The sequence below is a fragment of the Trachypithecus francoisi genome, unplaced genomic scaffold (genome assembly GCF_009764315.1).
Source record: "Trachypithecus francoisi isolate TF-2019V2 unplaced genomic scaffold, Tfra_2.0 Lachesis_group4, whole genome shotgun sequence".
Taxonomy (NCBI): domain Eukaryota; kingdom Metazoa; phylum Chordata; class Mammalia; order Primates; family Cercopithecidae; genus Trachypithecus; species Trachypithecus francoisi.
This window is the reverse complement of record NW_022681469.1, coordinates 16,834,189-16,861,427: the sequence shown is the minus strand read 5'-3', so window position 1 is coordinate 16,861,427 and position 27,239 is coordinate 16,834,189. Positions and strand designations below refer to the sequence as shown.

Below are 27,239 nucleotides of genomic sequence, written 5' to 3'. Positions count from 1 at the left end.
GTTCAGGGACTGTGTACATGTCATATATCTCACATATGTATAATCCACATAAATGTAAGGCATATATTTAAAAGTCAAAACAACATTAGTTTGATTTGAAAGCTTCAGAATAAAATTGATTGCAAAGTCTTATTTTTAAAAGTCAAAGCCAATATAAATGAAACTCCATTTGTAATTTTGGATTACTGGTGATATAATTATATTATTGTTTAGACTATTTAAATATATTTATGATATATATTTGTGATACATATATGAAATATATTTGTGATAAAAGATACAAAATGCATTTTGCTTCCCATACTGTTACATAGGAAGGACACTGGTCAGAAAAATTGGTTATAGGTAGAAGCTCTGCCATTCCTTGGTATATGGCACAATTTATCTAAATATCAGTTGCCTTATTTGTAAATGAAGTTCTTGATACTATAGTCTCAGATGAGATGTTTTATGCTTTATAAATGATCGTGTTCTACGACTGAATGGAGCTTCTTTGACTAACCTGTTGTTTCAGGCCACATGTGACCAACGTGGCTGTTGCTGGAATCCCCAGGGAGCTGTGAGAGTTCCCTGGTGCTACTATTCCAAGAATCATAGCTACCACTTGGAGGGCGACCTTGTAAACACAAATGCAGGTAAGCCAGAGTCTGCCATGATGCAGGAGGTCCAGACCCTCTGGAGGCTGACTCTGTATCCCCCAGAGGAGAGCTGGGGCAGCCTGCAGAGTTCTGCTCTGTGGGGCCACATAACCACATGTGACAGAAGGTAGGCACTGCTCTTAATCAAGGACTAGAATCTATGTGGGCACCAAGCAAAAAATTATTCTCTGCCTTGGGAGTTGAGAGGCCGTGTCCTCTTTCCAGCTTCCCCATTATGGACCTTCATGACTGTGCAATAATCATTGATCATTTTTGTTTTCAAGTTTATCCCTTTTAAAGTGGGGGATTCGAAATCAGTAACCTCTCAGACTACTTCCAACTCTAATTTTATGCTATTTTTATGAAATGGAAATAATTCCAATTTTATAAACATGTTGTGAAAGTCAATATAAGTGTTCATGGAGTGAATAGCCCCTCTTCTTCCTCTTCCTCTAAAATGCAGAGCATAGGCTGGGCGCAGTGACTCACACCTGTAATCCCAGCACTTTGGGAGGCCGAGATGGATGGGTCATGTGAGGTCAGGAGTTTGAGACCAGCCTGGCCAATATGGCAAAACTCCATCTCTACTAAAAATACAAAAATTAGCCGGGTGTAGTGGCATGCGCCTGTAGTCCTGGCTACTCAGGAGGCTGAGGCAGGAGAATGGCTTGAACCCAGGAGGCAGAGGTTGCAGTGAGCTGAGATTGTGACACTGCACTCCAGCCTGGGTGACAGAGCTAGACTCCATCCAGCACCCCCCCAAAAAATACAGAACATAATGATGACCATTCTAGGGGATGGCAGAAGGTGACGCTTTAGGGAGGCTCTCAGTGGAAAGGAAGAGGCACGTTCCCCTTTTAGATGCTCTGGGCCTGATGGACTGTTCCAATAAGGTCTCAACTTTCACCTGGTTTACCATTTAATTAGGGAGATGGCATCAATGGATATAATCACCTGTAATGCAGTATGAAAATGACTGAGAAGGAATTGTGTATATATATGTCAGGTCTGAGAATGTAAAGGGAATCTGATTAACACCAGATGACTGATGGGCTTGTGGAATGAGTGTTAGGCTTATTGGGGGAGGTTTTCAATCAGATTTTGTAGAAGAGAGACGGATTTTTATATAATGTAATGATGATATCTAGCGCCATAATCTGCCATAGATAGTATGTGCATATGATGGCGTCTATGCCTGTATTTTCCCTTCTTTTGAGAAATAAAGCCTTTTCATCAATCCCTTTGACATGTATCCTGATCTTGTTTTTTTTTTTGAGACGGAGTCTCACTCTGTTGTGTGGGCTGGAGTGCAGTGGCGTGATCTCGGCTCACTGCAACCTCTGCCTCCCGGGTTGAAGCAATTCTCCTGCTTCAGCCTCCGGAGTAGCTGAGATTACAGGCGTGCACCACCATTCCCGGCTAATTGTTGTATTTTTAGTAGAGACGGGGTTTCACCATGTTGGTCAGGCTGGTCTCGAACTCCTGACCTGGTGATCCACCCGCCTTGGCCTCCCAAAGTGCTGGGTTTACAGGTGTGAGCCACTGCACCCAGCCCCATGTATCTTAATTTTTATGTAGGTATTATTTGAGAATTTGCAGAGTCAACTATGAAAACCTTTTTTTTTTTCTCTCCTGTGTTAGGGTTCACAGCCCAGTTGAAAAATCTGCCTTCTTCACCCGTGTTCGGAAGCAATGTTGACAATGTTCTTCTCACAGCAGAATATCAGACATCTAATCGTTTCCACTTTAAGGTTGTAATTTGTCTATTTTTTTTTTAAGTTTTTTTTGAGAGACTTTTGTTCCCTATCCGATGACTGCAGTTACTACAAAATAGAAAAATTCGTTACTGGAGGTATTTTTCTCTACTGTCATTATTCATTGGCATCTGTATGTTAAAGACATATACGGAATAGTCTTCCTTTAGTGTGACAAATGCAGGTAATGCAAATGGAGGTAAGCCAGAATAATAACTTCCTGAATATGTATTACAGTTTACTAGTGAGTTTGGCTTTCATTTATTTACTCTAGATAACATGTGGAATGTGGTAGGAAGATAAAATAAGGGAGATCACAGCTTTCAATCCATCTTTGCAGATGTGCTGTGTATGTCTCTACCTAAAGACCAACTTATGCCCAAAGGTGAACCCTTTGAATTTGGTAACATACTGAGTACATCTACCTTAGATATGAGGTCAGTTTGATCAGTACCTGATTCCAGTATCATAAGTAGGGATATTGGGAAGCTCTGACAAGTTTTTATTTTGGCTTTCCTTCTATTTCTGTCTCTGCACAGTTGACCGACCAAACCAAGAACAGGTTTGAAGTACCCCATGAGCATGTGCAGTCCTTTAGTGGAAATGCTGCTGCTTCTTTGACCTACCAAGTTGAAATCTCCAGAGAGCCATTTAGCATCAAAGTGACCAGAAGAAGCAACAATCGTGTTTTGTAAGTTTTGGAAACCTATCGAAGGATCAGAGTAGGAAGGTTCCAGGGAGGTCTGTAAGCATGCAGAAGGGGGTGTTTCAACAATATTCCTGAAGGTTGTGAGACCATTATTAGTGACCAGACCCTTTACCTTCTAAAGTATGTATTTTTTTCTGACTTTCCTTCTCTTTCTTCTGTTTGCACAATCTTTTTTTTTTTCTCTTTAGTTTTCCCTTTATTTCTCTCCATCTATAATATATAATCAGCTGTCCACCAGTAAATATTTACTGAACATCTCCTATTGTAAGTATAGTGTTCTGGTCATGTCTGGTCTGGGAGTAAGAAATTTGCACATGGTCCCTTTCTTCAAGGAGTCCTAATCTCTTGTTGTCCATAGAAAAATGTCACAGGATGGCAAATGGGACTGAATGAATGGGGGCTATTGAGTCATTGAGATATAAAGGATGCTTTTCCAAACACTTACATTCTCTCCACACCGCTTGCTCACCCATCCTTGTGTTCTCCACCTGTGTCTAGGTTTGACTCAAGCATTGGGCCCCTCCTGTTTGCCGACCAGTTCTTGCAGCTCTCCACCCGACTGCCTAGTGCTAATGTGTATGGCCTGGGAGAGCATGTGCACCAGCAGTACCGGCATGATATGAATTGGAAGACCTGGCCCATATTTAACAGGGACACAACTCCCAATGGAGTAAGCTTTCAGATGGGTCCCTTTCCACTGAATATCATAGTCTCATTCTTGAAGGTCACCTCTAGTATTACAGTGTAGTGTTTAAGAGTAAGAGTCTAGAGTGGGACTACCTGGCTTTGAATTCTGGTCTTGCTACTCACCAGTTACATGGTTCTGGGTGTTACTTACCTCTCTGTCTTCAGTTTCTTATCTATAAAATGGAAGTAATATCTCAATAGGGTAGTGGTGAGGATTAAATGGACTGATACATGTAAAGTATCTAGAAGAATGGCTGCCAGAAGGAAAGTGCTCAGTAAATGCCAACTCCTTCATATTTTTCCTAACCAGATATGGAGAAGATCTCATTAATATCTGTACTCTGAACAACAGTTGATTGTGATCACCATACTTTTAGGTTCCCCTTTAATCACTGACTTACCAGGTTTATCAAAATAGGATAAAGTCTCAGCTAAAACAATCATGTTTTGTATAAAGAATGATTGTGGTAGTGAAAGAATAGACAGAGTTTTGTCGTTTTATTTTATTTCCACTTTTGTTTGTTTTGACTGCTAAAACTGGAAATAACATTGTTTTCTGAATTTGGCAGTACTCTGTTGTTCAGGGCCTTTCTTTTTCTTTTCTTCTTCTCTCTTTTGTTGAGATGGGATCTCACTGTTGCCCAGGCTGAAGTGCAGTGGCGCAACCATGACTCACTTTAGCCTCAACCTCCCTGGGCTCAGGTAACCCTCCCACCTCAGTGTCTGGAGTAGCTGAGACTAAAGGTATGTGTCACCATGCCTGGCTAATTTTTTTTTTTTGTATTTTTTTGTAGAGACTGGTTTTTGCCATTTTGTTCAGGCTGATCTCAAACTCCTGGATGCAAGCAATCCTCTGGCCTCGGTCTCCCCTAAGTGCTGGGATTACAAATGTGAGCCGCTGTGCCTGGCTGGGCTTTCTTGACTAAACAGAATTAATGGATAGATGAAAGGAGATTACAGCAATAATTTATTAGTCAACAATTTATATATATATATATATATATACACACACACATATCACACACATACATATATGTGTGTGTATATATATATTTCTATTTAGCCATAGAGTCTAGAAAATATAATAATTTCTTGTTAGATAAAACCAAGGTCCAGAGAAGCCAAATTAATAGCTCAAGGCAAAAGAGTTTGTAAGAACAAGAATGGCCTGAACCCGGGAGGCGGAGCTTGCAGTGAGCTGAGATCATGCCACTCCTCTCCAGCCTGGGCGACAGAGTGAGACTCTGTCTCAAAAAAAAAAAAAAAAAAAAGAAAAGAAAAAAAAAGAGTTTGTAAGAACAGAGGAAGAATCTAATCCCTTCTCTGTGTAATTTTAAGGCCAGGCTCTGTACTGTACGTATATGCCTATCAGAAAAGTAGAAAAGCTGTTGAGTCAGAGCAACTTAACCTAGGAATAATTGGTGACAATTGTTTCATTAAGGAGCCTCAGATCCTTGCTACTCAAAGTGTGTATGTAGCAGGGGAACCACCATGTGAGAGAGGTGAGTTTTCAGCCCCTTCTTCCATCTATTGAATTAAAATCTGCATTTAGTGCCAGAAGTAGTGGCTCACGCCTGTAATCCCAACACTTTGGGAGGCCGAGGCATTTGGATCATTTGAGGTCAGGAGTTCAAGATCAACCTGGTGAAACCCCATCTCTACTAAAAATGCAAAAAAATTAGCCATGCATAGTGGCAGATAGTAGTCCCAGCTACTCAGGAGGCTGAGGCAGAAGAATGGTGTGAACCCGGGAGGTGGAGCTTGCAGTGAGCTGAGATCATGCCACTGCACTCCAGCCTGGGCAACAGAGCGAGACTCCGTCTCAAAAAAAAAAAAAAAAAAAAAATTTAGCCAGGTGGTAGTGGCATGCATCTGTAATCCTAGCTACTCAGGAGGCTGAGGCAGGAGAATCGCTTGAGCCTGGGAGGTAGAGGTTGCGGTGAGCCAAGATCGTGCCAGTGCACTCCAGTCTGGGCAACAGAGTGAGACCCTGTATGAAAAAAAAAAAAAAATCTGCTTTTAGATGCCCATGTAATTTGTGGATACGCCAAATTTTGAGAAACACTTTTCCAGAGCAATAGTTATCAAATGTGACTACATGTGGGAGTTATCTGGGGAAATTAAAAAATAACAGCTATGTCTGCTTCTATCTCCAGGGATTCTGTTTTAATTGGTCTGGCATGCAGTCTAGGTTGAGAACTCCTGTTCTGGAGTCTCGAAGACAAGCCTAGACTAGAGCTCCATCTAGTTACCTGATTCATATTAAGGCATATTGATGGAGCTTAAGTCAGGTTAAGACAGGCCTCTTTGAGAGGGCAGCTTTTTTGAATTACGTTTTAAAAATTCCTATCCTCTCACCTTGTAAAAAACATCACAGCCTTCACATCCCTTCTGGATGAATGATCATAGCTGGCTCATTCTGTAAGAAAACAGGAGTTCACTTGGTTAACATCAACTAGATATAGACCCCATCTTTTAAAAATGTGTCTTTATGACCATGAATTTCCTGTCAATTAGTTGCATGATTAGGACTGATTTCCTAAACCAACCACACAGTGTGGTGCTGAGACTTCTTGGTTGTAAATTTTGGTTTTTAATTATCTTTCTGCAGAATGGAACTAATTTGTATGGTGCGCAGACATTCTTCCTGTGTCTTGAAGATGCTAGTGGATTGTCCTTTGGGGTGTTTCTGATGAACAGCAATGCCATGGGTAAAGGAATATTAATGGAAAAAACAAGCGCAAGAGTGATTTTCAGTCCCTTTCTTACAGCACTTTGATAAAAGGAATGGATCCCTTTAAGAGTGACTGAGCCATAGTGTAGGGAGGGCCATATAGATTATCTAATTGTGCTATCCCTACTTCATTACCTGTTGATCCATGGTAGCCACGAGTAGGGGATTTTCTCCTAGTTTATGATTTTCCTGAATCTGGTGGCCTCTGTTGGAATATTTTCTATTATCAAGTTGAGGGAGCTAACCCTTCCCTATAATTTACTCTGAGATAGTTTCCACCAATGTGTTCTTCTCCATCGTCAGCCTTTTCGTCAGTAGATCCCAGTGGCAATGAATTGCCACAGGGGAAGAGAAGATGTATCAGAAGCTCCCAGGATTGATGGTGGGCATAGGGTATTGATCGATACCTCTTCTCAATTGAGAGTCATTGATTCAATCAGTGCTCCTCAAAGTGTGGTCCCTGATTGGGTCACAGACTGTTTCAGGTCTATAGTAAGATGAGTATAGAAATGGCGAGTAAGCAGTGCTGTAGCCTCCACATGCACACATGAACCTTTTTCTAGTAATTCATTTTCATGTTGTTTTATGAAAATATCAGCTTGCAGTGAAATGGAAATTAAACAAAATAAAGATCTGATTCTCCAACACAGATATCTGAGAAACACTCTAAATCATCTAAAATGATTCTAGGACATCTAAGAGATGAATCTAAGATGATTCTAATAGAATCTTAGATGATCCAAAGGTACTTGAAATGCCAAACAACCTAAGAATAGACTGAGATAATATATTACAAGGACTGTACAGTTTTAGATAGGTGAAAGGAACCAGAAAATAAAATGAGTCAGACTTAGTGGGAAAGGCCACAAGATCCTAGATACTCTGTGTGAGTTGTTCCTATGACCAAAGAGTACATTGCAATATTTCTTGAGGCATTTTATTCCTGGATACAAATCAGTGTAATGACACAACTTTTGAGAATGGTGATTGGCACATAGAGGGATTTTGAATTTATGGCACAATTTCTGACTTTTTTTTTTTGGTTTGGCTTTTGTTTGGTGTGAGATTTACTGAGGATAGTTATGTCCATGTCTAGTTGAATTATATTCTCACAATAATGATAGGGTATGTGGTGGGACATGTTCTGTGGTTATGAAAGTCAGAGAGGAAAAGCTTTTCCTCTAACCTCTTAGGGTTAATTCTTGGGAGCCTGCAAATTAAACTGGCAAAAAGGTAGATTAGCAATAGAAAAGACAATGTATTTACACATGTAATGCGTATACACACAGGATTTCTCAGTGATGAGTAACTCAAAGCAGAGATTAGAACTTGGGGCTTCTATACCATCTTAATTAATAGGTGAAAGGGAAGGAGGAAAGATGCTTAGGAGAGAACAAATGATGTTTTGGAAAGATAAATGGGTCCTTAGAAGATAGGGAGGATGAGATAGTCTTGTGACACTGTCTATCTGGGAATGGTGCCTGTTGTCTCAGAAGAGATTAGAGGTACCCCTTGGTGCAGATTTATGACAATTGCTTTTTATTGAGTTTTTTTGGGAGGCTATGCTTTTAGACACATCAGGGATTTCAGTAACTTAAATGCCTTCAGTCTAAAATAATTTTTTTTTATGTCACAGTGGCTTATTCTGGACCCCTTCATGAGCCTGGCTGCTTTTTCCCCAGAGCCTGGGGCCTGGCACAAGGCACTAAGACACTCCAGTCAGTATTATTAAAATCTGTCACAGAAAAAATGCCTTGGCTGCCATGTGCTGTGAGGGTGGACTTGGATGGTCAGGGTTTGTCCCTTAGTATTCAAGATGTGAGACACTAGGGTCCCTTTGTTCATGTTCACATGGTTAGTGATCCTGCATTATTTTAAAACTTGGTAGTTGCTATTCAGTAATCAATTCTGATTTTCATTTTCTTCATTTTTAACCTTTCAAGAGGTTGTCCTTCAGCCTGCGCCAGCCATCACTTATCGCACCATTGGGGGCATTCTCGACTTCTATGTGTTCTTGGGAAACACTCCAGAGCAAGTTGTTCAAGAATATCTAGAGGTAAACTTAGGATGTCGAGATTGTGACTGAGGAAATCCTAAACAGCAAATATTTTATAAAAGTAGATTTCCTGTGCAAGTGTGACCCACAAAATCTGCTGTTACAAATTTCAGTTATTAAAGAACAGATTTCATATATGCAATGGAAACCTGCTGTATAGCATTTTTATGTTATAAGAACGTGAGAGAATATAAAGATGCCCCAAACATGGCCCTACCCTCAAACATTTATGAAGGGTTGGAAAAATAGACTAACATTCTAACATTAATGAATCAGTGCATTGGGAAATGGACTATGTTTGGTGCTCTGAAAGCAATGCTTCAAAAACTTTTTATTAAGAACAGAATATTTGCTAATTTTCACTTCACATATGTCTTTCAGCTTATTGGGCGGCCAGCCCTTCCCTCCTACTGGGCACTTGGATTTCACCTCAGTCGTTATGAATATGGAACCTTAGACAACATGAGAGAAGTCGTGGAGAGAAATCGCGCAGCACAGCTCCCTTATGTAAGCAAGGTTTTCAATAGTTCTCCAAAAGTAAAGAAATTTCCTTGAAGAAAAAGAACAACTATTTGTATTTTCTCTCCCTGAGTTTAATTGATTTATTTATTTGGTAATGAAAGGAATTTTAGATACTCAGAATACTAGACTTTTTTTTGTTGGACCAATCATTTTTTGAAGGAACCGTAGTTCTTTATAGTATGAAATAGACTAGGAGACCACAGTTATGTGTTGGGAGGTAATCTGTTTTTGTCTCTATTTTTCTTATCGTGTATTTTATTAGTAAACATTTTTTGTGCTTACTGTATTGACTACATTTTACAGGTTTTTTTTTTTTTTATTATACTTTAAGTTCTAGGGTACATGTGCATAACGTTTATATCATGTATAACTCCCCAATGCAATCCCTCCCTCCTCCCCCCTCCCCATGATAGGCCCCAGTGTGTGATATTCCCCTTCCCGAGTCCAAGTGATCTCATTGTTCAGTTCCCACCTATGAGTGAGAACATGCGGTGTTTGGTGTTCTCTTCTTGTGATAGTTTGCTAAAAAAATATGGAACGCTTCACGAATTTGCTTGTCATCCTTGCGCAGGGGCCATGCTAATCTTCTCTTTTACAGGTGTTTTTATTTGAGTTTTCAAGGCATTTGTCTCTTCAGTTTGAATTGTAGCATTTTAATGCTTCTCAGTAGGGATTTTCTTGCCTTACGCGTGTTCTTGGTTTGTTTTGACTCAAAAGTGTCATGGCAGGAACTTACCATAAAAGTTGTATCATAATTTTAGAAATTCCTCTAAGATTCTGGCATAAGATTTAATGTCTAAATTCTTAGGTTCTTAGGTTTAGTGTCAGGTCATGAATGATGCAGATTCCCAGTCTCCCTACCTATGTTTTAACAGATGTTTTAAAGAGGAATTGAGGAAGCAGAGTAGTTCTAGACCCCATGAATTTAGCTCAAAATAATTATATTACTGGAAGGACTATGAGCCATCTGGGTTAGCATCTTTTTTTTTTTCACAGATAGTAAATTGAGGCTGTCAGGGGAAATAACATGACCAAGACCACATAGATAATTGATGACAGAATGAATACTGCATGACTACATGAATGTGAAAAATAATACAACAAGTTTCAGGTCCATGTGTTTTTACGTTAGTATTTTGATTACTATTAAATTGGGAATGAGCAGAATTTGCCTTTCTCTGTAGTGTGGTCATTTCACAATTGAAACCGAGCTTCAGTAGACATTTTGTAATTTGGCAGAAAGTTCATAAATATGAAGTGTAAAAGAAAGTGCTTAACGGAATTGAGATTCAAAAAGCCTAGGAATTGAGGAGATGGGGGAAGCAGAAAGTCAGGGCAGATTAAGACGTTTGGGTCAATGAATCCACTCTCAGGCTAGATGCAGGTCCCACTACTCATTCTCCAGCACGACGTGGCTTTATACGTGTGGGGGAGCTGAGGCAGGCAGATCACAAGGTGAGGAGTTCAAGCCCAGCCTGGCCAACACAGTGAAACCCTGTCTCTACTAAAAATACAAAAAAAAAAAAAAAAGATTAGCTGGGTATGGTGGCAGGTGCCTGTAATCCCAGCTATTCGGGAAGCTGAGACACGAGAATCACTTGAACCCAGGAGGTGGAGGTTGCAGTAAGCCGATATCGTGTCGCTGTACTCCAGCCTGGGCGACAGAGCTGGACTCAGTCTTGAGTAAAAAACAAACAAACAAACAAACAAAAACACAGAAAAAACCCCACAAAACTCCATTTAAGATTAGAAATCTCATTTAATATTAGAAAACCAGAGGAACTAGTTTTCAAGCCCAGATCTCTAACATCATAGTGGCCATCTCTTTTTTTATGCCATTTTCCTTACATGTAAATAGACATTTTCTTTTTAAGTGATCCAGGAAAGGAAAGAATTGGACTATTACTGCTGCCTAGCGGTGTGAGATGTGAAAGGGGGTGTTTAGACAGGGAATTGAACACTATTACCTGAGTTCAGTATACATGTCAAAATCTGTCACTTTAAGTGAACAAAAAGGTATAATATGGACGTGTAATAAAACATTTTTGTGCTTTGAATGGCTAACTTTGAATGTACCTATGATATTGGGTACTGTTGGGCGTGAAATTTAATAAGAGATGCAAAGGGAAAAGCTTAGTAGTCTCTAGAATAATCCTCTTCTCTCCCCTGCTCTATTCCCTTGGAGACAAACCTAGGTGGTAGAGAAGGGTACATTTTATTCTGGGCTTCACTATGTTTATACAGGTAAAATTGGGATAGCATAAACAGCAAAGATGTGGGGTAGAAGCGAAGTAACAGAATAAAATGTGGGGTAATAAAATGAGGGAGATGTGGGAGAGAGTCTCTTCCCTTCTTTATTTTGTGAATAAGGTGAAATTTAGGTCATTTCTTAGGTGGATATGTCTGATTGTCTTAGGGGTTTGTCATAATTGGTGTTGTTTGCTTGATTGGTTTTTAATGCCAGAGTGCCAGGCAAGGATAGCATGATGCAGTTAACCTGATGGCAGGGATGAGGCCAAGCCCTAGGGAACCAACCGGTCATGTGTTTTTGAAATCACCATTGGAAAAGAGGCACTCAGCTTCCAGGAACTGATTAAGAACTCTGTTTAGAGCCCAGAACAGAGTTGTTGTTTATCCTGAATAATCACAGTGAAAATTTGATTTCGTTTTACCATGGAAATTTCTAGGCGCTAATTGTGGACTTTGTATATTCTTCCAGGATGTTCAGCATGCTGATATTGATTATATGGATGAGAGAAGGGACTTCACTTATGATCCAGTGAATTTTAAAGGCTTCCCTGAATTTGTCAATGACTTACACAAAAATGGACAGAAGCTTGTCACCATTGTGGTACGTACTGCCCTCTTTCCTCCAGATTAGGTATTTGCTCCTCCGTTTCATACACCCATCTCCTTTGCTTTCTCCCCAAGTTCCCAGTCTCCTTTCAGTGCCTCCAGCTTCCAGTTGGTTTCTTCATTGTATTCTTTCTCTTTTTAGGATCCAGCCATCTCCAACAACTCTTCCTCAAGTAAACCCTATGGCCCATATGACAGGGGTTCAGATATGAAGATATGGGTGAATAGTTCAGATGGAGTGACTCCACTCATTGGGGAGGTAACTTAATGGGAAGGCTGGAGGCGGTAGAGGGGCTGCATAGGGGTGTGTGAATGTGTGTGTGTTTGTGCAGGTAATTGTTTTATTGTACATTTTCAATGTATTTATATATTCTGGGAATAAATTCTCCTCTGCCCTTTTGTGCCCAAGTGCATGCCAGCCATCCTAGATTTTTGATTCCCTTCACAGCCAAGTCCCTTTAAACAACAGCTCACACACTGAGTGTCCACTTTCTCACCTCCCACACACTCTGCAGCTGACTGTGGTCTCCTTTCTTCCCCCATCACTTCCCTGACACTGCTCTGGCAAAAAACACCCATTACTTTCTCATTGGTAAGTCCAGGGGAACTGTTTCTTGCCTCTTCTTACTCAATTTTCCTGCAGTATTTGACAAGTGTACCCACTTCTTTCTCAAATGTTTGTTTGTCCTTGTCTTTTCAGGAAGGTGTTATCTGCTTGTTCACTTCTAAGGTCTCTGATGACTTTTTCAGAGTGTAGTGTCTGGGGGAAATTGGATAGGAAAGAAAGGGAAAAGTGAATGATGTTAGAATCCACAGCTTATAATGGACTAGCTGAAATTTACACAGTGCTCTTCCCCCATTTACTATTCCCAGAATTAAGAACAAAAAAAGTGTGGAGAGTTAAAGATGACTAAGTTAGTCAATGCCTTTATCCACAAATTTATTCATTAAGGACTTAAACATTTTTTGAAATGCATTTTTCTTCAAGTGACCCTGGCATTTATTTTAAATATTCTGAGCACTCCACCTTCCTAACTAAATAGGATGTGTTCCTGGGTACCTCGGTTGCTGTGATCATGTTAGGAATTTCTTTGCAAAGTACTTTATTTTATTCTATATTTGTTTAATTTACTCTTATCAGTGTTTTTCTTTTTCTCCTGAAGGTCTGGCCTGGACAAACTGTGTTTCCTGATTATACCAATCCCAACTGTGCTGTTTGGTGGACAAAGGAATTTGAACTTTTTCATAATCAAGTGGAGTTTGATGGAATCTGGATTGTGAGTTGTTTACACTTGGATTATTGAGTGACAGATATTCAGATTGTGTATATCTGTATCTGTAACTTTGAGTCACAGAGCATAGGGAGAGGAGGAGGAGGCGAAGAAAGGAAGTATAGCAATCATTCTCAATATTCACTATCTTTCTATTCAAATAATCTTACTAAAACACATAGCTTAGAATAAAAATCAAGTTGTTAGAGCTAAAAGGAAACTCAGAAATTTTTTCCCAAGTCTAGCTCTTTTTTTCTTTTCTTTTCTTTTCTCCCTTCCTTCCTTCCCCCTTCCTTCCTTCCTTCCTTCCTTCCTTCCTTCCTTCCTTCCAGGAATGAGCTGAACTCAGAACAGGTCATGTACTCCTTACCTTGTCGCAAAGTATACAAATTATTCAATTGCTAGTTCAAGGCTCTTCCATTTGGACATGTTGAACAAATTGATCAGAGTCAAAGCACTCAGGTGCATGAACAGACTATGCCTGTGGTAAAGAAAAATGTCTCATATGATGTCAGGTGAAAGAAAGTAACCCAGCCGAGGGTTAGCAAAATTTAGGGAGCTCCAGAGTTGAAACTTTTTCTTTTTCTAACAGAACTGTAGAAAATTCAAACAATACAGAGAGTTAAAAAGATAAAAGCAAAAATCCTCTGAAATTATAGCAACCAAAGACATTTATTATCGATATGTTAGAATGCATCTCTTTAGACCCTCATGTGCTCTTTCCCTCCTTTTCTGTGTATGTATGTTTATATGTATTTTTATGTGTATGTATTTACAGTTATATTTTGATATATGGAAAATGTATAAGTTGAAACATGTCATCATATAAATTGAAATTTTTTTCACCTGGTATGTTTAGGAATTGTTCATTTTCAACAGTTATAGACATATCTGAAGAAATGTTAAGAACCTTCTTCATGAAGCCTTCAGTGGGTAGACAAGAACACCCACTCTATTCCATATATATAAATACCCCCTTAAAATATCTGGAATAATTTATCTGATTAATTAAAAAAAGACACCATCAGTACATCATAAGATAACATGTTACTTTTTCTTAATAGTTTTTGCTCTTCGTCTTGCAGGATATGAATGAAGTCTCCAACTTTGTTGATGGTTCGGTCTCAGGATGTTCCACAAGCAACCTAAATAACCCCCCATTCACTCCCAGTAAGTCTTGGTGGTCAGCAGATTAAAGTAGCAATGTGTATTTCATATTATAAATTCGTAAGAACAGATCTGAAAAATTTGACAAGGGAATTTGTTCATAAGTGTGCATAGAAAAAGAAAAATGTGGGTAATATATAAGGAAAACTAGGAAGGAAAATAAAAACATGCTATGCTTTCCTAAAAGAGGCACAAATTCAAAAGGGGCAATGTAGTACTTCTACTGATAGTCAAAGCTATTTCTAGGGAAGATCTAGAGAGGATATGGTGTAGAGGCTGGAGGCTAGTGGTAAGTTTATGTCATTCTCAAGTGTACACCCGCAGGCCAGGGTTTACTAGAGAGACACCAGGTAAACAGCCTTAGTCTTAAGGTGAGGGTCATGTCTGACATGTCCACAGTGTGAAGAACTGAGCCACAGGATGAAAAGACAGAACTAGTGACTTGGGAGGTCAAAGTCAGTGAACCTGATGATATCCAGCTTTGACTGAACTTTGGACAACACTATCTCTTAGGGTGTGGCCTTGGAATCATAGCATTGGCCATAGTTTGAAGAACGCTGGAAGTTCAAGGATAAATTATATCTTGATTGAGAAAGGAAAAAACTGCTAAGATGATAATAACTTATGAAGGCTTCAATATGGTGAGAAGAGAGGAAATTGGGGCAGGTAGCGTAGAATCAAATGCTGAGGGTCTTGGATGAGAGGCTAAACAGTTCATATTTTATTCTTTTGGTGTTAGAAGCTACTTTCTCTCTTAGTAAGAGAGAAGCATGGTGGTCAGATGGTTTTGGAAATTTGAACCTGGCATTAATATATAGTGTGAACTAGAAATAGATACATGGGAGGTAAATAAGACATGATGAAGCTACTGCAATAGTTAAGATCCACAGATAATGTGGATCTCATCCAGAGTGGTGCAATGGGAGCAGAGAGGAACAAATGAATACAGGAGAGACTGGAAATCATTCTCTAAAATATATGATCAGGGGAGAGAAGGAGTCAGAAATTAATTTACACTTTCATTCAGTATTTCTATTCTTGGACCATTTAACTTAGCTCAGTTTGGAGAATTCAGATTGAACCTCAGGGCTGACTGAATCTTCTTGCTTCCGAGTGTCTGCCTCTAATCACATGAGAGCTCGGGTGGGAGGATGTGTGTGAGTCAGCAGAATTCATTTATATGTCAGAGAAACCACTCCATGTGGATAGCGTTCTCATAGTGAGGGAGCAGTGTGACTGTCTACAGGATGCCCACAAGAGTGCCTGCCTGGGGGGCTGTCATGTCGGATTGTGTGATAGTCAAGGAGCAGGAAATGTGCAACTTAGGCTGTCGCTGATTGATCCCACTTTGGTTTCAGGAGTCCTGGATGGGTACCTGTTCTGCAAGACTCTCTGTATGGATGCAGTGCAGCACTGGGGCAAGCAGTACGACGTTCACAATCTGTATGGCTACACCATGGCGGTTGCCACAGCAGAGTAAGACCACTGTGGCTACGACCTGCTAATTATTGAATATAAAGAATATATATATGTTTTTAATTCTTGGAGATTATGGGGCTAATGCATAAAATTTCTTAAGACAAAACAAAGCAAAACAAAACATATTTAATGATACAGAATGCTCCCAACAGGGACTCTAATTGTACTGAAAGGGAGTTGGAAGAGAGTGGGTTATTCACTTTTAATGTCTTTGGTATTGTTTCTGTATCCCATGGACTGAGACAAACTAAGATCTCACACTGGCTCCTTCAATCTCTCTCCCTTTCTAGAGCTGCCAAGACTGTGTTCCCTAATAAGAGAAGCTTCATTCTGACCCGTTCTACCTTTGCGGGCTCTGGCAAGTTTGCAGCACATTGGTTAGGAGACAACACCGCCACCTGGGATGACTTGCGATGGTCCATCCCTGGCGTGCTTGAGTTCAACCTTTTTGGCATCCCAATGGTGAGCTGCTACCTCAAGCTCTCTTATGAACCTGAATTTCCAGGTAGCCTCATTCTAGAAAGTTTTCAAGCCGCAAAGCTCCCCTCTCCTGCCTGCCATGGCTGGGAATTTAATGTCTTGAGAGCATGTGTTTCATCCACATCAGCAGGGCTTTGATACCATACCATTCTTTCCTGTACTGCCTTATGAAGACAGAAGGTGCAACTTTGATCTTTCTATTAAAGTATAACATGTGTAACATACTTTATACAGAAAAGTGTATGTATCCTTAAGAATACAGCTGATGAATTTCACCAACTGAACACTTCTGTGTATCTAGTGCCGAGATGAAGAAGTGTAACATTGCCAGCACCCTACAGGCTTTGGCATTTTTTAGTTAAATCCAACATATTTATGAATTGAGCTCTTAGAATGTTCAAGGTCTTGAGCAGAGTAGGCATGGTGAGAGGGGAAGGAAAGCATAAATATAGTAAAGATGTACCTCCTCTTTGCCCCAAGGGTTTGCAGTTTAGGAAGAGGAGACATATGTGTAAACAAATAATTATGACAAACTAGGGTAAAAAGACCGACAGGGACATATGAGTTAAATGTTATGGGAGATCCCGAGAAAGGGTTTTATCTGACAAAATTATGAGGGACAAAAGGAATCAAGGCAGGGAGCCAAGGGACACTTCATGGAAAAGATGACATTTGAGATTAACCTTGAAAGGTGAGTATTTTTTCATCTGACTAATGAGGGGGGAAGTTCATTTTAACACTGAGAAATAAAAGTGAGCACAGACAGTAGAAGGGGGATTATTTGATGTATCTATGAGGATTGGTGTGTGGGACTGGAATGATAAGTGATGCTAAAAAGATGGGTTGGAACCAGGTTTTAAAGATCTAAAAGGATGAACAGCAAGGAAGTCCTGGAGACTTTTTAATAGGCGAGTGACATGGTCAGAGTTAGGCTTTAGAAAAATAATGCTGATAGTAGTGAGGTCAAAATAATAATATCAGCAGTATTAGGTACTATGCATCCAAAAGCTCTCGTATGTAAAGTATATTACTTTCATTATCTCACTCATTTACTAAATGCCTGTGTAGTAATTTAGTACTCACTGACAAAATGAGGAAATTGAGGCACAGAAGGATTGAGTAACTTACTCAAAGTCATCCAGCATTCAAGAGTGGACACAGGCTATACCCGAATTTTGACCACCCTCCTAGCCTTCTCAGTAGGAAGTTTAAGCAAGGTTTAGTTGGGAGGTCCCTGGTGGAAAGCAAAGGAGGGTGGTGGAAGGAAGTGAGATATACCTGTTGTCTGTGTGTCCTTCCAGGTGGGTCCTGACATATGTGGTTTTGCCTTGGATGCCCCTGAGGAGCTCTGTAGGCGGTGGATGCAGTTGGGCGCATTTTATCCATTTTCTAGAAATCACAATGGCCAAGGCTTCAAGGTAAGGCTCCTAAGAAATAGAGTCAGAATGAATTTGGCGTACATTAGGACTAGATCTGTCTGCATCCTTGCCAAGAGATCTGCTGAACCAACGTCTTACCTGGTCTTCACTTACTCTGATTTGCACCATCATGTGCAATTAACCAGAACCTGTGCTGTATCATCGAAATGCCCAACAGTCTCAGCCTGTTATTTACTGCTGCATTCAAGGAAATGGCGTGTCTGTAAAGGTCTTTCATCAAACTTCTGTACACTTTATTTATATTGTTTGCTTTTAAATAAGAAGCAAACGAGGAAATACTTCAAAATTATTTAAATTGCAGCCTCCCAAGAGAGGAATCTTAAAGAATGAGGGAGGCAGGATGAATCGAAAACCCAAGGAGAGACCCTTACTTGGTACTGCTCAGAAGCGAGGTTTGCAACCTTGGCCTCTGTCATTCAGGAGGGAAATTCTTGGTTGTAATGAATGAGGTCTAGAATTCTGCAGGTGCTTCTGATATTCTGCAGCCAAACCACAACTGTAAACTCCTATTTCCTCCCAGGACCAGGATCCTGCCTCCTTTGGAGCTGACTCCCTGCTGTTGAATTCCTCCAGGCACTACCTTAACATCCGCTATACTCTATTGCCCTACCTATACACCCTCTTCTTCCGTGCTCACAGCCGAGGGGACACGGTGGCTAGGCCCCTTTTGCATGAGTAAGTTCACCTAACCTCCTCAAATTTATTAATGCATCTGGAATGACATTGACTATATCATCAAATATCGGAGTGAAAACTGAAACAATTCGGGCAGTTATTCATATCTATCTATATCTATATCTATAATCTATATATCTCTATTCATTTATCTATCTAACTGGAATACCTAGTTGGTATTTGTAAACCTCGCCTGTTCCATTTTGGTGAGAGAATTAGACTAAAAGTCATGGGACTACAGGTCTTTTCTTTGTTCTGCCGCTCACTAACTCACTCTATATCTTAGGGGAATCATTTTTTCCTTAGTTTCTTCAGTCTTAATTTAAAGGATTTGAAGTCTTGACTGTGGTGGTCTCGTCTGTAATGCGCTATAATGCCAGAACTATGTTCAAGCTATAGGAATGAGCCTATAATATAAATACAAATGAGGCTATTATAAAGGATTTTTAGAATTTCAGAATTCTTATTTCTCAGGCAATGAACATCTCTAATTTAATTCTAAAACAAGGCACTTAAGAGTATTTTCTTGTCAAAATACAGTCAACTCCCTTATGTGGGTGACATATGAGGCCCTCAGGCACATATCAAGCTATCATATATTCATTATTTTGGGAAGTTTTTGTCTGTTCATGAAATTTCTTGTTAAAAAGCAAATATCCTGAAAGAGAAAAAAATAAAAGGTTAAATTATCTGGTATATTTTATGATCAGATCCAATTTCTTGATAGTCAGCTGAGGTTATGAAATGTATTGATTATTTAACTTAATTTTTTAATTTTAAATTTTTGTGGGTATATAGTAGTTGCATATATTTATGGGGTATATGAAATGTTTTGACATAGGCATACAATGTGAAATAAGAACATTATTGGAATGGGGTATCCATCCCCTTGAGCATTTATCCTTTCAGTTATAAAGAATCCAAGTACACTCTTTAAGTTACTTTTAAATGTACAATTAAGTGATTATTGACTATAGTCACCCTATTTTGCTATCAAACGGTAGGTTTTACTCATTCTTTTTAACTATTTTTTTTTGTATCTGTTAACCATCTTGACCTCCCTCCCAGCCCCTCACTATCCTTCCCAGCCTCTGGTAACCATCCTTGTACTCTCTGTATCCATAAATTCTTGGTTTTTAGATCCCACAAATAGGTGAAAACATGTGATGTTTGTCTTTATATGCCTGGCTTATTTCATGTAACATAATGATCTCCAGTTCTATCCATGTTGATGCAAATATCTAGATCTCAACTTACTTTTTTTAAAAAGGAGGGATATGGAAAATAGAATTACAGCCTGAGACCTGCCTAGCATACATACTGGAATAGAAGCATCTGTTTATCCTGAGGGAATAGGAGACATAAGCTGGGGAAGGGGAATCTGTCTAGGGGTGCAGAGGGGCTTGAGTAGGTGTCACAGAATAATTTGGGAGGTTTGCCCAGGCAGGCGGCCTGTATGCTTTCAACAGGTTGTGAGTAGAACTGTGACAAATCTCATTGGCAGTGGCTCAAATCTCAGTGAGCTGTCTTTCTGGTCTTCAGGTTCTACGAGGACAACAACACTTGGGATGTGCACCAACAGTTCTTATGGGGGCCCGGCCTCCTCATCACTCCAGTTCTGGATGAAGTAAGTGTTCCCACAGAGATACACTAGGGATCTCCACTTCTGTTCCTGCTGCCCTGCAAATTCCTCTCTCCTCCTTATTCCAAACTAATTTCTGACATCTGTGACTGAGTCAGCCTTGAAGAGAGTGTGCTAGGTTTTGAGAAGCTAGACATCTGGTAATTACACATTTTTCTTTCTAGAATTTTTTTTCCCTCGATCAAGTTCCCAACCAGTTTAGAAGCATCTACTGGAAACTCTAGATTTAAAAGTTATGTTAGGTTGTTCTTGCATTGCTATAAAGAAATTCCTGACACTGATTAATTTACAAAGAAAAGAGATTTCATTGGCTCACAGTTCTGAAAGCTTTACAAGAAGCATGATGCTAGTATCTGCACAGCTTCTAGGGAGGCCGCAGGAAGCTTACAGTCATGGAGGAAGGGGAGCAGGGATGTCACATAGCAAAAGCAGGAACAAGAGAGAGAGTGGGGGGGGTTGCCACGCATTTTTTTTTTTTTTTTTTTTTTTTTGAGATGGAGTCTCACTCTGTCACCCAGGCTAGAATGCAGTGGCACAATCCCAGCTCACTGCAACCTCCAACTCCCAGGTTCACGCGATTCTCCTGCCTCAGCCTCCTGAGAAGCTGGGATTACAGGCACCTGCCACCATGCTCAGCTAATTTTGTATTTTTGTAGAGATGGGGTTTCATGTTAGCCAGGCTGGTCTCAAACTGCCAACCTCAGATGATCCACCTGCCTCCGCCTCCAAAGTGCTGAGATTACAAGCATGAGTCACTGTGCTCAGCTGCTGCGCACTTTTAAACAATCAAATCTTATAAGAATTCACTCACTATCACCAGGACAGAACCAAGGGAATGGTGTAAACCATTCATGAGAAATCCGCCCTCATGATCCGGTCACCTCCCTCCACACTCCACCTCCAACACTGGGGATTACATTTCAGCATGAGATATGGGCAGAGACAAACATCCAGACTATATCAGGAGTGGTCCTATTTGTTTTTGGATTCTCATAGCAGATCCTGACTTGCTCCATGATGCAGAAACAGGATGGAGCAGTCCCAACACTCACTCTAAAGTCAGGCGGATAGGGATGTGATTGTTGTCTCTGCCACTTTGAGCCTGTGTGATCAGGGGTGACAGTTGTACTGGCTTCTTATCTGTAGAGGTGTAATAATAATAATAATAGTACCTACCATTTGGGAGTGTTGGGAAAATTGAATGATATAATCATGTAAAGCTGGAATGTTTGTCACCACATGTTTTATTATTATTATTATTCCTAATGTGGCTACGTTTGGGATTTCTCTCTGGGTTGCCAAGTTACAGCTTCTATTATTTGTATTAGAGGAGAAGCAGAAGAAAGGCATAATAACAGAGGATGGAAAGGGCATTCCTGCCCTCTCTGTGTATGATTAAGAAGTTCCCTAGATAATAAAAAGAAATCCATTTTATTTCTCTCAGGGGACACTATACTGTTTTAATTTCAGGGTGCAGAGAAAGTGATGGCATATGTGCCTGATGCTGTCTGGTATGACTACGAGACTGTGAGTAGCTTTGGCTTTTCTTCTACTCCTTAAGACTGTAGCTGCAGCTGCATAGACAAGTTACCTTTCCTGAGAGAGAAACATCCATCTACCTGCTGAGGAGTATTTTGGTAGTGTTTTCTGTAATTTCATAGCAGAACCTGGGTAAAGTCAACCTAAATCCCTAACATCAGTCATGATGAAATGTGAAAAAATACCTTCATATACTTTATTCAGCAATAAGATAGAGGCTGACATAGTATCTCATAAATGAATATTGGAGGAACTGATGGACAATGTGAGCTTGGTCAGGAATCAGATTATTTGTTTAGAACTCTCAGTTTATATAATATTTATCAAATAGCCTCAGCATGGCGTAAATGTTTTCACAAACCCCCAACTGGTGGCAGAACATGTTATTCCTGATTTTTTTCCTTCTGTTGTTTGATTGCCTGGCTAGACTGTAATTCAACTAATTGGAAAAGGGAGAGAATTGTGGATCACTCGGCACGTAGATAATCAGTGGAGGGCAATATGCTGTCATGCCAATATGTTTGATTTATCTGCATGCATCAGGGGAACCAAGTGAGATGGAGGAAGCAAAAAGTCAAGATGGAACTTCCTGGAGACAAAATTGGACTTCACCTTCGAGGAGGCTACATCTTTCCCACACAGCAGCCAAATACAACCACTCTGGCCAGGTATAGCATGGCTGGAGTGTCCTTTAAGAATTGATATCCTTCCTGAAACCCTTTGAATTTCTTTTTGAAACTAACAGCCGGGTGGTCAGCCTTTTTTGTTTGGCCAGGACTGTTGCAGTTTTAGCACCAAAAGTCCCTTCCCTTGGGATGCTTCTTGATTCTGGGCAAACCAGGTCAGTTGATCCCTCTGTCTGCCTTGGCCACACTGTGCATCCATGTTTCTTTACTCTTGACTCACTTGTTCTCTTTTCTAGAGAGTCAAGATTCAATTTCCACCCTCCTAGAATTTCAACTTCATATTTCTTTTCTCCCATTAAGTTTTCTTTCTTGTGATTCAAATATTACCTTCTGCAAACCTCAAATCTCCAAGTCACTGACTTTTCCTTTATACTTAATTGATTCCAAAACAATAGATTCCATCTGTACTAAAGAGGTACACATTTATATCTTCATGCGTTTGAGAGTATTAGCCTACTTGTCTTTAATAGACTAGGAGTTCTTTGGAAGCCAGAAACCTGTCTTTTCTTTTGAACTTCTCTTACTGCTTTAATTTTCCAAATTATAGACTTTTTATGATGCTAATGGAAAATATCCCTAAATCCAACACCAGTTGGCTTCTTTTTTCGAATTGTTCACTTTCAAGCTGTTCTGCACAGTGATACCAAATTGATTTTTCCAAAATGAAAATCTCGACTGGTTGCTCCCAGGCTTTAAGTCCAAAGTCTTCTATTAATAGGGTATTTAAAACCAATCACAACCTGGTTACATGTTACCTTAACAAGTCTTATCTCCTGCCATACCTTCATGTACATACAGACCAGCTAGTCCAAAAGCCTGCTATTTCCCAGACATACCTGTGTATTTTACTGCATTTGGGCTTTTGAATTTATCCTTTCCAACATCTTTGCCCTGGTGTATTCTTAATGACCCAAATGAAACTTACATTTCAGTAGCAAGAAATCTTTCCCTAATCTTCCAGCGGAGGAAGCACTGCCACATTCAAATTTCTGGTCATTTCATATATATATATATAATATATATATATATATATATATAGCTCCTTAGAAGATTTTGTCTTCCTTAATACTGTTAGCATTTCAATAATAGTTGTATACTCTGTGCTAGAAAATTTTATTATCTGAAATGTTTAGGGGAATCTAAGTCTATTGTTACTTACCTTTGCTGACTTTCTTTCATGTTGACTTATTACCTTGTGTGCTCGGTGATCTTATTTTTTTTAAGCTATGATAATCTTATAAATGTAGGTCTCATTCCTTCAGAGATGATTTGCCTTCTCCTCTGTTTGCAAGCCAAGAATTGCTTCCAACTGGCATTACGTTAGCTTCCTTTAAGGATCCCGGCTTCATGTGGGAATCAGAGGTTCACATTCTCTACCTTGGATTGCTAGGCTTAGTAGCCCAGTTTTAACCTTGCTATGGGAATTTGCTGCACGGAGATTCTGGGTTTTGCTTACTAAGCACCCTTTTAGTTTTAGCTCAGTGTTTTGTTATCCTGTTATTGTTTTGGTCTCTTGGACATATTTCTTACTTTCTTGCAAATCCAACAATATTTTAACAGGAATATGTGTTGTAATTTATCTAGAATCAGGGAATATTTTACTGGGTAAGTCTCCAGAAGAATATCCAGTCCACCATATTTCTGGAACTGTGGTTCTGGACTCCTAGAATATCTTAACTTTTGTGTTGTGTTCACTGTCCGCCTCCGTTTTTTTAATGAATGTGCCTAATTTTTCCGGTAATATTTAAGGTCATTCAGGTCAGGACTTGTGATTTATTAATTTTTGTATCTCATTGACTTCCTAGAAATGACTGCTACTCAATACATGAATATTTAATGAAAGCAGATGATTTTGTTGATAATAAAAACTAACTCTTGTATAGTGAAAGGCTGAACTGTGAAATAATACAATGGAGAATGTGAGTCCAGTGACAGACAGAGAAGAAACAAGAAGAGCAGGAAACTTGGAGGTTGCCTAGAGGAGTGACAGAATGAGGAGAGATTCCAAATAAAAATTTTTCTCTCTCCCCCTCTTCCTCTCTGTCTGTCTACTTTACCATGTCTTTGAGTAATGTTTTGTGTTTCTTATTCTAAATTATAAAGTAGATCATTAGAATGATTTGTTTTTCTTTCAAAAGAAACTAATACCTGATAATCAGATAAGTTACTACTAAATAGATGGGCCTTATTGTGTGTTGTTGATTTCTGGGTATAAATGGTCCTTAGGCAGGTGAAACTCTATCTTCCTCACAGCACTGGACACTTCTCCTGAGGGCATCATTGCTAAAATGATCTGACTGAACCAGTTATTGCCTAAGATTTCTTTCTCTTCTCATAGTCTGTATTCTAAGTAGTAGTTGCAGAAGCAGCTTTTATTTGAGCTATTGAAGAGACTCTGGTGCTTAAATTCTTGCCTCCAACATAGATGTTATTGCTAATGTTTGGGGTATTTCTATCTATTGTGACACTGTTGATATTAAAGATAGGGGCGCCTGTCAATTTTGTGTTTGTGCCTGAAGAAAAGCAGAACCATCTGCTGCTAGTAACTTTTTCAATTTGAAATTTGATGGAAACATTCTCAATTCAGTTGGCAAAATTCTCTGACTCCTGTCTTTGTCTCTTGAATCTTGTTCCCCACAGTCGAAAGAACCCTCTTGGTCTTATCATTGCCCTAGATGAGAACAAAGAAGCAAAAGGAGAACTTTTCTGGGATGATGGGGAAACGAAGGGTGAGCGCTGAAACGATCATGTTGCTGTTTCCAAACCCGCACCTGTGACTTATGGTCCTTCCCTCCTGCCTGTCATTGAGCTGTGGGAGAAATCTCAGCAGGCACAGCAGCAAGAGTCACTGAAGTATTTTGTTTCTGGTTGCACCATTCAGAGGTAGTGGTAGATGACCTACAAAGGAAGAAAAAATACATTTCTATCTCTGACAATTCTTCTGTTGGCCAGTGATATCAATAATAGGCTCTCTTTTGTTTGTTTGTTTGTGGTGGAGTTTTGCTCTTGTCGCCCAGGCTGGAGTGCAGTGGCACAATTTCAGCTCACTGCAACCTCTGCCTCCTAGGCTTAAGTGATTCTCCTGCCTCAGCCTCCCTCATAACTAGGACTACAGGTGCCTGCCACCACGCCTGGCTAATTTTTTGTATGTTTAGTAGAGATGAGGTTTCACCGTGTTAGCCAGTGTCAGTCTCCTAAGCTCTTGATCTACCCGGCTCAGGCTCCCAAAGTGCTGGGATTCTAGGCGTGAGCCACCACGCTTGGCCAATAGGCTCTCTTTTTATTGTCAATGGGTGCTTAGAAGAGATGGTTTCAAGACTGTTCCTGTAATTCAATGTTAATGTCTTCCACCCAAAATTCTTATGAGCAAATGTCGGCGATACAGAAATCATGCCCCTGCCAATGAGGCAGTGAGAATATACTGTTGTAGTGTGTACTCACCTGGCCATACTTTTTAGTATTTGTGGGTCCAGTATACTAACAATTCCTGTGCTTCAAGTTTAGGAAACAGATCCCCTTGAGGCATATGCCTTGGAAGCCTTTGGAAGGGAAGCTTTGCAATGTTCCAGTAGGAAAGAGAAGGAAAAACAATGGCTTGACCTTAGAGACTCTTGTCCATCTAATCCAATATGTAGATTTAAATATTTATTTATTTTTTAATTGTAAAATATTTAAAAGATGAAATATATCCAAAGTGGACATGGATGTGAGGATTTAATATATATATAGGCATAGTATAATGATTACCACAGCTATTTTAAGGAACACATCCATCGCCATCCATACTGTAGACTGGATCCCTACAACCTATTCATCTAATAACTAAAAGTTTGTACCCTTGACCATCATCTCCCCATTTTCCACACCTGCAGGCTCTAAGAACAACTGTTATATTGTCTGCTTCTAGGAGCTTAACTTTTTTAGATTTCACATGTAAGTGAGACCATGCAGTATTTGACTTTCTGTCTCTGGCTTGTTTCACTTAGTATAATGTCCTCTAGATTCAACCATGCCATTGCAAATGGCAGAATTTTCTTCTTTTTATGTCTGAATAATATTCTTTGTATATATGTACCACAATTTCCTTATTCATTCATCTATTGATGGACATTTAGGTTGTTTTCATCTCTTTGCTACTGTGCAATGTAAAATTAAACACTTAAATGTAAGGGCTGAAATTGTGAAGCTCCTAGAAGAAAACAGGAAAAAACCTCCTTGACATTAGTCTTGGCAATGACTTTTTGGATATGATACCAAAATCAAAGGAAAAATAGCAAATAATAGCAAATAATAAACAAGTATGATTACATCAAACAAAAAGTCTTCTGCACAACAAAAGAAACAATCAACAAAGTGAAAAGGCAAACTACAGAATGGATAAAAATGTTTGCAAACCGTATATCTCAGAAGAGATTAATATGAAAAAATAAGGAACTCAGGCAACTCAGTAGCAAAACATCAAATGACCCAATTAAAAACTGGGTGAAGGACCTGAGCAGATGTTTTTCCAAGGAAGACATACAAGTGGCTAACTGGTATGTGAAAAGATACTCAACATCACTAAATTACACAGAAATGCAAGTCAAAAATCACAGTGAGATATCACCTCACACCTGTTAGCATGGAAAGCATAAAAAAAATAAGAGATGGCCGGGCGCGGTGGCTCAAGCCTGTAATCCCAGCACTTTGGGAGGCCGAGACGGGCGGATCACAAGGTCAGGAGATCGAGACCATCCTGGCTAATACGGTGAAACCCCGTCTCTACTAAAGAATACAAAAAACTAGCCAGGCGACGAGGCGGGCGCCTGTAGTCCCAGCTACTTTGGAGGCGGAGACAGGAGAATGGCGTGAACCTGGGAGGCGGAGCTTGCAGTGAGCTGAGATCGGGCCACCGCACTCCAGCCT

The 27,239-nt window shown here is 39.8% G+C and overlaps 1 protein-coding gene and 1 pseudogene across 6 annotated transcripts in view; one reads left to right on the top strand and one right to left on the bottom strand.

Moving 5' to 3' along the window:
* Window positions 1-27,239, top strand: part of MGAM (maltase-glucoamylase) — a 118,592-nt gene that overhangs the window by 32,205 nt on the left and 59,148 nt on the right. For 5 of the 6 annotated variants that reach the window (XM_033194335.1, XM_033194336.1, XM_033194332.1 and 2 more), the window contains 19 exons: window positions 515-635; window positions 2,280-2,389; window positions 2,932-3,083; window positions 3,600-3,771; window positions 6,400-6,499; window positions 8,466-8,578; window positions 8,960-9,085; window positions 11,820-11,951; window positions 12,099-12,215; window positions 13,120-13,233; window positions 14,313-14,397; window positions 15,753-15,870; window positions 16,164-16,335; window positions 17,655-17,771; window positions 18,313-18,467; window positions 20,010-20,094; window positions 21,580-21,636; window positions 22,192-22,316; window positions 24,975-25,063. In XM_033194335.1, the coding sequence (XP_033050226.1) occupies window positions 515-635; window positions 2,280-2,389; window positions 2,932-3,083; window positions 3,600-3,771; window positions 6,400-6,499; window positions 8,466-8,578; window positions 8,960-9,085; window positions 11,820-11,951; window positions 12,099-12,215; window positions 13,120-13,233; window positions 14,313-14,397; window positions 15,753-15,870; window positions 16,164-16,335; window positions 17,655-17,771; window positions 18,313-18,467; window positions 20,010-20,094; window positions 21,580-21,636; window positions 22,192-22,316; window positions 24,975-25,063 (2,260 nt within the window). Of the gene's footprint in view, window positions 1-514; window positions 636-2,279; window positions 2,390-2,931; window positions 3,084-3,599; window positions 3,772-6,399; window positions 6,500-8,465; window positions 8,579-8,620; window positions 8,640-8,959; window positions 9,086-11,819; window positions 11,952-12,098; window positions 12,216-13,119; window positions 13,234-14,312; window positions 14,398-15,752; window positions 15,871-16,163; window positions 16,336-17,654; window positions 17,772-18,312; window positions 18,468-20,009; window positions 20,095-21,579; window positions 21,637-22,191; window positions 22,317-24,974; window positions 25,064-27,239 lie in introns of those variants that run through there. The other variant, XM_033194337.1, reaches the window with a different exon arrangement.
* On the bottom strand, window positions 9,627-9,720 carry LOC117073817 (annotated as a pseudogene).